The following is a 10,062-nucleotide window of genomic DNA, read 5'->3' as shown; positions in this document are numbered from 1 at the left end:
CTTGCACTGCTCAAATCCGTTCTCGACAATACGCCAGAGCTACGAAACGATGGCGAGACTATCGTATCGCTCTGGGAAAGCATCCCAGCCAAATTCCTAGGGCGGCTGATCAAGACCGGGTCGAAACAGAAGTCATCAGATACACGACGGAAGGACTCGAATGATATGCTCGACTTGGCTGTCTCTGTACTCCACACCTTTGCTGCTCTATTTCCCGAGACTGGAAAGAAAAGCCCCAAATTATTGGACAGGATACCACAGCTCGTGGCTTGTCTGCTGCATTGGTGAGTTCACTCGCCCATTCTCAGCCCACCGACGTGTTGGGGTACCGGGCACCCGCTGACTGGCCATGGAATAGTTCTGGTGAGACCACAAGGTTGACTCTCGAGACTCTAGTGAGCCTCGTGAGCCAGCCAGATGGCGCCCGAGCTTTTACAGCGGTGGAGGACCTCTCTCCTTTGACCGAAATTGCGCCCTCACAACCCCTTGCCCTGGACGTCCTGCTATACGCGTGGCTTAATGCCATGACGGCGGCACCGGACAAAGACAGTTTGAGATCCAACATCAGTGCTACGATCGGAAGCCTTGTTGCCTCCTTCAAGGGGACCGATGCCGTGACACTGTTGAGCTTCCTCGCAAGCTTGCTGCCACGGTTAGAACCAGAGGTCGGTTACCCCTGAATTTCACCACTAGGTAAACAAATGGACTAACAACCACTAGGTTGTACCATCCAATCCAAAATGGCTTCCATCCATCAGCAAATTCATCCGCGACCTCGTCGTCAGCCGCCCCACCGCCGCCGGCCGCGCCGCCTTCACGAACCTCTCCGCGGCGCTCCTCGAGATCTACCCCTTCCAGGCCCCGCAGCTTCTCTTCGCCGAACAAGACACAACCACCACCACCACCTCCTCCTCCAACCCATTCTCCTACCTCCTCATTAACCTCATGCTCGTCGACATCCGCGCCACCCTCCCCACCCTCCTCGAGCAGCTCAACTCCCCCACCTACCCAGCCACCTCACACCGCCTCACATCCGCCTACAACACCCTCTCCCACTTCACCGGCTATCTCCTCCGCTCCATGGACTCACCGTCCACCACCTCCGACCTCTCCTGGACCATCTCCCCCGACCTCCTCCTGCACCTCCGCAAATCCATCTCCGAAACCCTCTCCCTCACCACCGAATACCTGCGCGACCGCTGGGACGCCGCCGTCGCCGGTGCCATGGGCCTGCACCCCGACGCCCGCGCGGGCTCCGTCTCCGCCACCACCACAACCACAACAACCACAACAACCACCAACACCACCACCACCACCACCACCACGACAACCCACCCCGCCCTCGCCTGGGACTCCACCTCCAGCGAACTCCTCGCCGCCAACGACCCGCTCATCCTCGCTGCTGTGCGCGCCCTCGCGCTCTGGATCCGCGAGGACGACAACGAGCTGCTGCGCAAGGAGGCCAGCGGCCTGGCCGACATGCTGGTTGAGCTGTACCAGCGGAGCCAGACGGCGGCGGCGGCGGCAAATAGTGGGGATGGGGAGGGGGAGAGGCGAAGGCGGTTGGATTTCCGCCGGGCGGTGCTGGTTGCGTTTGAGGGCGTTGTTGCGGAGCGGAAGGGCAGGGAGGCGGTGCTGGGGGAGGGGGGGTGGGAGGTGTTGGGGGGGGATTTGGAGGCGGTTTTGGGGAGGAGCCTCGGGGTGGAGGGGGGCTCTGAGGAGCGGGGGGTGGAGGAGGAGGAGGCGGCTAGGGGGGTGGAGATTGTGCGCGTGTTGTTGCAGATTGCGGAGGAGGAGACGCCTGGGACCAGAGAGGCTTGGATGGATCTCGTGACTAGGGTGGCTGCGTGGGATGTGCCGGAGACGACGCAGGCGCCAGCGGTGGTGCTCGAGTGTCAGATTGCGGTCCTGCAGCTGGTTACCACTTTGTTGGTGAACGCGAATCCGGGGATGCGGAAGCGTTACATGCACTCGACTAGTGCGGTGCTGGGCGTTGCGAATCGGTTGACGGGGAGGGTGAAGAGGGATAAAGCGTTGGCGGATGAGCTGGAGGATGTGGTGGGGACGCTGGCTGCGTTGAGGTGAAGTTGGGGGTGGTATGCTCTGGAAGTCGCGCTGTTAAGGGTTGTTCCTTCAGTTGGCGGGCAGTTGTTGACGCAGCTATCACCGACTTGGTCAATGAACCCCCGAGGCACTAATTCTTGAGATGCCGATACCAAAACCTATTCGTCTCCGTATACGCAACCCTACGACCCTACGCTTACCTATGTGTTCTTTATTGCTTCTTCTCGCCCCTATTCCTAGTTAATATTTGTCATTTTCTCAGGAAGAAAACACCAGCATGCTATCCAGGTATATTTGGAGCAGGTGCCTATGCTTCAAACCCCGGTATGGGGCCTCGGCGGCACGGAAAAGGGGAAGGTTCTTCCACTCTGTGAGGAAGGGGGTCTGCAAAAGGTTCCACGACCATGAACGGAGTGCTTCGTGGCCATCTCTAGTCTTGTTGGACGATCCGGGGAGAAGGATGTATCCCAAGGATGCTCGCATCAGAAACATCAGCATGAGCCAGCTCCCTCACATATCCCAGGAGGGTGGCAATGTTTCTCCAACTACCTGGCCGACCGGTGCCATGTCATGTATGTCCCATACTACCCCCAGGACCAGAAATTATTCTCAATACTAATGTATAGCAGCCTCTTATTTCGCGAATCATCTCGCCCATCGCCATAGAGCCGTCCCGCCCCAAGCCAATTTCGGTGCTGAGGCCCTATTAGAATTGTCAGACTCGGTGAGAGAATCCCTCGCTAAGCAAGGTCATTTTGGCCCGAATGCGGACGTCATGTCTTTTTTTATGGAGCTTGCCGTCTTGGAAGAAACGGATGGCGTTCCGACTCTCGATTTCCAGACGATCAAGCTCGCCCGCCTGGATAAGTTGGTTGCCGACTTGACCCAGTGCGGCGAGATGCCCTTCACTCTAGCTCCGAGGTTCGTCCACGACACTGTCACTGCCGAGAAACTGGAAAGAATGTGGCGGGAACGCCTCAAATATGACTATCTCATGGTAGATGAGATACGTGCCAACGACTTGACCATGAAGTGGCGGCTTAAGGAAGGCATGCCCGTCGATCGGGATGCTGCTCCCGGGTCGGCGATGGGAAACAAACCAGAGCCGATCAATAGCCCCAGGAACATTACCACATTCAAGCCAGGGGGGTACGGTCTCCTGATATTGTGTTGTGGTATCCACCGGCTGACGACCTCGCAGATAGTGGATAAACCTAGCTTGTGCTCACTTGGACGGTGTGGTGGGAACGGACCGAGACACAACGAGCAGAGGAGACGACGGGATTCTAGCCTTGCCTCTCTTGGCCGGGAGAGAGCTCAATGCCGGTCATAATAGAGTCAAATATTTCTCCAAGGGAACACTAGCAGACATGCACCCGGGCCTCCTCTCCCAGACCGGGAACCAACTACGTGTTCTGAGAGGTTATAAACTCCGTAGCCATTTTGCTCCTACGGTCGGCATCCGAAACGATGGCTTGTATGCTCTTCCTCGAGAATACGTTGGTAGTAAGCTAATCGACGGACTACAGGTGGAAACTTCTCAGATACAACGAGAGGCGCAACCGCACCACCGGGGAGTGCCACCTGGAGGTAGATCTTGAGAAACTACCTGAACAACCGGAAATGTCAGAACTCATGAAAACGCCACGGCCCTCGCACCTCGATGATTGGGACTTGTACAAGAGAGTCAAAGTTCAAATAACTCTCGAAACAGAGTACCGAAACCACAAGAACCAAAGTAGAGAAGGCCGGACGCCGTTGGATAAGCCCTAGAAAGAGGAGAACCGTGGATAGCCTTTGACCGAGGATTAACGCGAAGTACCTAAACAAAACGAGGCTGCCAGGATTATCATGAAAGCAAGCAGCAGTTCTTGATGGAATAATGGGGGGTGTCAAGGGACAAGTGGTGTGGTTGAACCATCCTTGGTAACCATGACCATGGAAGGAGTACCGAATATCACTAAAAACCCACGGTGTAGTTTTAATACCTTATTTTTACAAAGTACTTGAGTTGGAGAACATAATAGGGGAAACGTTCATGTGTGCCTTGGGAAATCATACGTACACAGTAACCCTAACCCTTCGAAGCACAGGCGGCTCGCATCGTCAAAGCGAGAGGGGGCAACCAACATATGCGCAGCGGTCATGGCCAAGATTCTTTACACAAGACATTCACCAAGTATTCCCCCGAAATCTTCTCCAAGCAACCACCACCTCAAAGCCTCACCCCCGACCGTACCTAGTCTTAAAACACAAGACATTCAACCGCCATGGCGAAATCCAAAGACTCCAAACCTGCCGGCGGCAAAGGCGGCGGCAAGGCCGACACCAAGGCTGATAAGTCGAAGAAGGGCGGCGGCAAGGGCAGCAACTCCAAAACCGCCGGTGCCGCCGACAGCAGTAGCGACACCAAGGCTTCTAAGCTCAAGGGCATGACCATCAACGTCAGGCATATTCTTGTATGTTCCCCTTGTAACCCCCTGGGTACTTTTACTGGGATGTTTCGTTTTGTTTGTGACTGGGATACAAGAGTGTGATGCTAACGTTTCATTTTTTTTTCTTTCTCCTTTTACAAAATAGTGTGAGAAATTTGCCAAGAGCGAAGAGGCTATCGGCCGGCTGAATAACGGTGAGAAGTTTGACGTCGTGGCGAGGGAGATGTCCGAGGACAAGGCCAAGGCGGGTGAGTTCTCTTTGTTTTGTACTCTGGAGGTCACGGACATGCTCACACGCTTGATACAGGAGGTTCGCTCGGCTGGAAGTCCAAGGGGAGTCTGGACCCTCAGTTTGAGGAGGTGGCCTTTAAGATACCGCCCAGCCCGGTCGCTAGCCCCACGTTTGAGAGGGTCAAGACGGGCTTTGGGTATCACATCATCATGGTTGAAGAGCGCAAGTAGGAGTGGGGTTGGGTGACAACCGGAATGGCCAGTTGTGAGGCTTCTTTTTTATTTTGTCTTGCTCAGTTTCCCATGCCGTATGCGAAGGGTAGCCGCGTGAAGGGGCTCCCAGATGTCCCGCCATCCTTTTAGCCAGCCGGTGAGAACCAGAGCACACCCGAGGAAGATGTCATCGGACCGTGGCCCGAGAGGTGAACCCTTCTCCAAATCCCTCTATGATATCCCCATTCTCCTTCTTTCCTCGCGAAATGCCACTACCCTCGCCCGTGCTTGGTTCGCTTAAGCCTCAGACGAGAAGTAGTTGAGGAGGATGGAGCGCTCCTGCGACTCCTCACCCCAGTCCTTGACGACGACGCAAGAGCAGTTGACGACCTTGCGGGCGTTACCCTCACGGTCGAGAACGCCTAGAACACAAACAGTCAGCACAAGCCACCGTTTCCCCAATCGGGATATCCCGGGCCTACTCACAGAGACCAGCCCACTCGCCGAGCTGCTTGCCGTCAGGCACCTTGATAAGCGGGATCTTGTGCTCGGAGCAGAGGGCGATGACGAGCTTCTTGTAGGCCTCCTCCTCGCACGACTCGTTGAGCACGCACATGTGCGCCTGCCTCCGGTCGAGGGCCTTGGACGCCTCGCGGAGACCGCGGGCGAGACCGTCGTGCATCAGAGACAGCTTCAGGACGCCCTTGAGCGCATCCAGAACCGACATCTGGCCCTTGCCGGCATCGGCCGAAACCTCAACCTCCTCCTGAACCTCCGGGGCGTTGTTCTCTTCTACGTCCGACTAGATGGGGAAAAAGCCATGGTTAGCGGGGTGCGTTCTGGGTCGTTCGAGGAATTGCGAGCGCTGGGGCTTCGTCGATGGTGCAGAAATTGGTCGATGGCGATGGGTGATCTAAGGAGGGGAGGACGATGGGGATCTCACCATCTTGACGTTTATGATTGTTGATAGACTGTCGGTTACGTCCTCGAAGAGTAATGTGTGTTCCTTTTTCGTGTGTTGAGGGGGAGGGATGTTGACACGGCCACAAAAGTCAAGATTAATGTGTGCGGGAATCGGCCCCACCAATCGGCCGGGGATTCAATTCAAGGAATTTTTGTGGTCGCAGTGAATCCGCACCGAGCTAGTCCGTTTTAAGCAAGCGCACAATTCCAGAGGTCGGCGTTTTAGGGCAAGTTGTCGCATGCACGGACCACCACAGCTCCATCCATTGCGAATTTTCTGGTCGCGGTCAAACCTCCTCCATCCCCGACCTGATCAACCATCACCAGCCCTCCAACGTAGGCATAGTTTGAGGTATGTAAATACTCTCGAAGATGACTCAACAGAAAAATGTCCTTCGCGAAGGCCGAGGGAAGAAATCATGGGGTGGCTGAAGCAGCGGCCGACGCTACCTCGTGACACTCTTCTCCTCTCCGGCAACTGAGCAGGCAGAACCCTCTTGAGATTTATCGACGAGGGCACTCTCCATGCTCGAGCCTCGGAAGGCTAACGTAATACGCTTCGGCACGCTGGCAGATACCTCACTTCCTCTTTTGACGATTTGAGAATCTCCGTTCCGACGAACTACCGCCAAGATGGTCCGCACCTCCGTTCTCCACGATGCTCTCAACACCATCAACAACGCCGAGAAGGCCGGCAAGCGCCAGGCTCTGATCCGGCCCTCGTCCAAGGTCATTGTCAAGTTCCTGCAGGTCATGCAGCGCCACGGTACGTTGCCCACGCCCACCGGCCAGCTCAGCGATACGTGCAAGACCCTCGCAATCCTCCCTGATCCTCACTGGTCCTCCCCGACCCTCCCCGTTCCCTCCAAATTCGGCATGATAACTAGGCAACGATTCTTTCCGCCCCACGGTCGAAGCCCTTTAAGTTGCCGATAAATCAAACACCAATGCGAGGGTCTTACACGTTCTCGGAGACTTCCAATGATGTACAATGTTTAATCTCGCGCAACAAACAACTGACAAGATCGCTTTTCAGGCTACATTGGCGAGTTTGAGGAGGTTGACAACCACCGCAGCGGCAAGATCGTTGTCCAGCTTAACGGCCGGTGAGTCCATGGCCCGAAGTGTAGCTTGGTGGATATTCTTTTGCTGACAGCGATTGCAGTCTCAACAAGTGCGGTGTCATCTCCCCCCGTTACAACGTCCACCTTGCCGAGCTCGAGAAGTGGGTTGTCAAGCTTCTCCCGGCCCGTCAATTCGGCTACGTCATGCTCACCACCTCGGCTGGCATCATGGACCACGAGGAGGCCCGTCGCAAGCACGTCTCTGGCAAGATCATTGGCTTCTTCTACTAGACAGCTAAAGCTAATGAGAGACGAACGGATTTAAAAAAGCAAAAAAGGCCTGGCAAAGTGTGCGGAGTTGCGATGCATTTAAGGGATACCCTTCCGTGAATACAAACGGCCTGCGTGGTCGACATGACTATCGCAGACATCGCTAATTGGTTACCCCGGTGATATACATTATGTGAGACCTTATCTGTTGTGCTCGCTGGACGATAATCGATTCCGTCCCTGACTGAAACTTTCGGGTGCAACTTCGGGTTTTCGCACAACGGAACCCACGAGCCTTGTGAGCATATCTTGACCCCACGATCTTGGCCGCGTATCTCGGATGCAGGGCCCCGATCGAGTTCGTATCCAGGCTCGGCTGCTTGTCGGGCGCTGGCCGATGTGCATAACTCGATTGTTCTGTTTTCCGCAGTGGCGCAGTCATCAGCTATGGCCATGGTCTCTTTCGCGTATGCAGTACGACGTTGGGGAGCAGCGATGCGATGCGCCTGTACCAAAAAAAAAAAAAAAAAGGACTCGAAGCGCAGATGCTCACGACTCGTACGAACAAAACACAAAGTATCCGCAAACCTAAAGAAACCTTTTTTACTCAATGGGCTTTTTTATTTTATCTTTTACTTGTGTTTTATTATTCTAGCCCTTTTTCTCCCTCTATTCTGTTTTATTGATTTTCTATTTCCTTTTACCTTTCTTGGAGTTCGTCTTTTTTGGTTAGAGGGCGGCGTGGTTTTGGTTTGCGACGGAACTCGCCTGGCAGTGCCTGGGTTCGGATGGCGTCTCCAGTTTTTTATGCAATCAAGTCTAGGATTATTCTTGGCCAACTCCTTCAGCAACCCGCATCGTTAAGCCCCCAACCGGTCTCCAATTGCATTGCCTCGACTTCTTCCAACATCCCACTTCGCCATTTCTCTCGTTCCTTCCGATGAGTGTCAGGGACCGACCTATAGCAGGGATAGAGACGCCGCCACCTTGAAGAGAGGGCCGAAATCATCGTTAGACGGAGAGGAGTCGAATTCGGCGACGGCTTATGGGCGAAGCGCTTGGCCCGCGGCTCAAGGCTGCCGTGACTAGTATCCCAAAGCTGACGATGCGCAACCGCCAAATCGGCGTGATCGGCGCCTTTTTCATATTAATATTCTGCTTCTTCTCGATTTCGAAAACATCCCCCGGCAGCCTTCGAACGCAATCCGGAAAAGGGGGTACGCAAGCCCCCCAGCCGCCCAAGACAAAAGAGATCATCACCTTCACCAGTAAGAAGTTCGCGACCACCAAGCCGGGGCCGGTCCCCGGCGGTCCGCACCCGATATGGCACCTCATCAACGACGCCGAGCGCGAGTTTGAGGCGGTCAAGGCTCGCCAATCCAAGAACCTCCGCGCCGCCGTTGCCGAGTATCGCCGCCGGTATGGCCTGCCGCCGCCCCCGCACTTCGACAAGTGGTGGGCGTTCGCGAAGAGCAAGAACGTGCAGTTGGTGGACGAGTTCGACACAGTACACGAACTGCTGACGCCGTTTTGGGGCCTGAAACCGTCGACAATACGAGCACGGGCCCGCGAGGCGCTGGGGACGACTGATAACCAGCTCATGGGCTTACAGGTGCGCAATGGCAATGTGTCGCACATCTTCGGGGGCTTCGAATGGGTGGGGCCGGCTATGGTTAGCATGATGCAAAGCTTTGTCAAGCACCTGCCGGATATGGACCTGGCCTTCAACGCCAACGACGAGCCGCGGGTCGTGGTGCCGCACGACGACATGGTGCGGCTGGTGCACACTGCGCAAACGAAGAACATGCCGGCCGCCAATGCTGCGAAGTCCCTTCGCAACGGCTTCACCAAGAAGCCTGCCGGACTCAGCTACAACGGTCGCTTCGACGAGGTCAAACTAACCCGCTTCAGCCTATTCGCCCACCAGCCCGTCTGGACACACTCGCGCATGTCCTGTCCCACGGACTCCCCTTCCCGCAATCTAGAAGAGGACGAGCAGTTCGATGACATTGAGAAATACGCCGTCGGCGACCTCGGTTTCGTCTCCAACTGGACCGCCATGTCTGACGTCTGCCTATCCCCCTCGCTCGGCTCCACCTACGGCTTCTTCGAGCGACCTAACGCCTACGGCGTGGTCCACGACCTCTTCCCCATCTTTTCCCAGTCTAAAATCTCCTCCTACGCCGACATCATCTATCCATCTCCCTGGTACTGGGCGGATAAAGTCCCCTATACCGAGGATAGCGATCCGGCCTGGGACAAGAAACTTAACCGCCTCTACTGGCGCGGTTCCACCACCGGAGGCTTCTCCCGCAACGGTGGCTGGCGCCGCCAGCACCGCCAACGTTTTGTCCAGAAGATCAACGCCCCCGACCAAGCCAAAATCCTCAACCCCCCGAGCACCGGCACCCTAGGCCGCCGCAGCCCCGATGACACCACCACCACCAAGCCGGCACAGCAGCAGAAGCAGCCGAAGCCCGCCCCCCAAGACCAACACCAAAGCCAAGACCAAGACCAAGAAAAACAACAACCGCAAGAGCCCCCACAACAACAGCAGCAACCACAACAACAACAATGGACAACGCGCGAAGTCCCGCGCGGCGAGTACAAGCAGCTCTTCGACATCTTCTTCTCGCACGTCGGGCAGTGCGACCCGAGCGACTGCGACGCGCAGCGCGCCTTCTTCCCCGTGCAGGAGTACGCCAAGCGCGACGACGCCCTGCAGTACAAGCACGTGCTCGACATGGACGGCAACGCCTTCTCCGGCCGCTTCTACGCCTTCCTGCGCTCTCGCAGCCTGGTGTTCAAAGTGGGCCATCTTT

General features: G+C 56.0%; 6 protein-coding genes across 6 annotated transcripts in view; 5 read left to right on the top strand and 1 right to left on the bottom strand.

Moving 5' to 3' along the window:
- Positions 1-524: 524 nt before the first annotated feature.
- On the top strand, positions 525-2,085 carry CHGG_05697 (uncharacterized protein; the record flags this gene model as incomplete). Its single annotated transcript, XM_001221791.1, has 2 exons — positions 525-665; positions 721-2,085. 2 exons carry the CDS (start codon positions 525-527, stop codon positions 2,083-2,085), a joined length of 1,506 nt encoding a protein of 501 aa, XP_001221792.1.
- A 439-nt stretch (positions 2,086-2,524) lies between these two features.
- CHGG_05696 (uncharacterized protein) lies at positions 2,525-3,837 on the top strand (the record flags this gene model as incomplete). Its single annotated transcript, XM_001221790.1, has 3 exons — positions 2,525-2,636; positions 2,694-3,213; positions 3,594-3,837. 3 exons carry the CDS (start codon positions 2,525-2,527, stop codon positions 3,835-3,837), a joined length of 876 nt encoding a protein of 291 aa, XP_001221791.1.
- A 497-nt stretch (positions 3,838-4,334) lies between these two features.
- CHGG_05695 (uncharacterized protein) lies at positions 4,335-4,855 on the top strand (the record flags this gene model as incomplete). The annotated part of the gene is made up of 3 exons (XM_001221789.1): positions 4,335-4,523; positions 4,645-4,760; positions 4,810-4,855. The coding sequence occupies 3 exons, from the start codon at positions 4,335-4,337 to the stop codon at positions 4,853-4,855; spliced, it is 351 nt and encodes a 116-aa protein (XP_001221790.1).
- A 385-nt stretch (positions 4,856-5,240) lies between these two features.
- CHGG_05694 (40S ribosomal protein S12) lies at positions 5,241-5,670 on the bottom strand (the record flags this gene model as incomplete). The annotated part of the gene is made up of 2 exons (XM_001221788.1): positions 5,241-5,365; positions 5,430-5,670. The coding sequence occupies 2 exons, from the start codon at positions 5,668-5,670 to the stop codon at positions 5,241-5,243; spliced, it is 366 nt and encodes a 121-aa protein (XP_001221789.1).
- Positions 5,671-6,539: 869 nt separating this feature from the next.
- CHGG_05693 (40S ribosomal protein S22) lies at positions 6,540-7,261 on the top strand (the record flags this gene model as incomplete). The annotated part of the gene is made up of 3 exons (XM_001221787.1): positions 6,540-6,672; positions 6,943-7,012; positions 7,072-7,261. 3 exons carry the CDS (start codon positions 6,540-6,542, stop codon positions 7,259-7,261), a joined length of 393 nt encoding a protein of 130 aa, XP_001221788.1.
- A 1,084-nt stretch (positions 7,262-8,345) lies between these two features.
- Positions 8,346-10,062, top strand: part of CHGG_05692 (uncharacterized protein) — a gene marked incomplete at both ends in the record, with an annotated part of 2,210 nt that continues 493 nt past the window's right edge. Inside the window, one exon of the mRNA XM_001221786.1 lies at positions 8,346-10,049. Coding sequence (XP_001221787.1) covers positions 8,346-10,049 — 1,704 coding nt within the window. The remainder of the gene's footprint in view (positions 10,050-10,062) is intronic.

Source organism: Chaetomium globosum, genomic scaffold, assembly GCF_000143365.1.
Source record: "Chaetomium globosum CBS 148.51 scaffold_3 genomic scaffold, whole genome shotgun sequence".
NCBI classification, from domain to species: domain Eukaryota; kingdom Fungi; phylum Ascomycota; class Sordariomycetes; order Sordariales; family Chaetomiaceae; genus Chaetomium; species Chaetomium globosum.
Note: the sequence above shows the minus strand (reverse complement) of the source record. Positions and strands in the feature narration are given on the sequence as shown.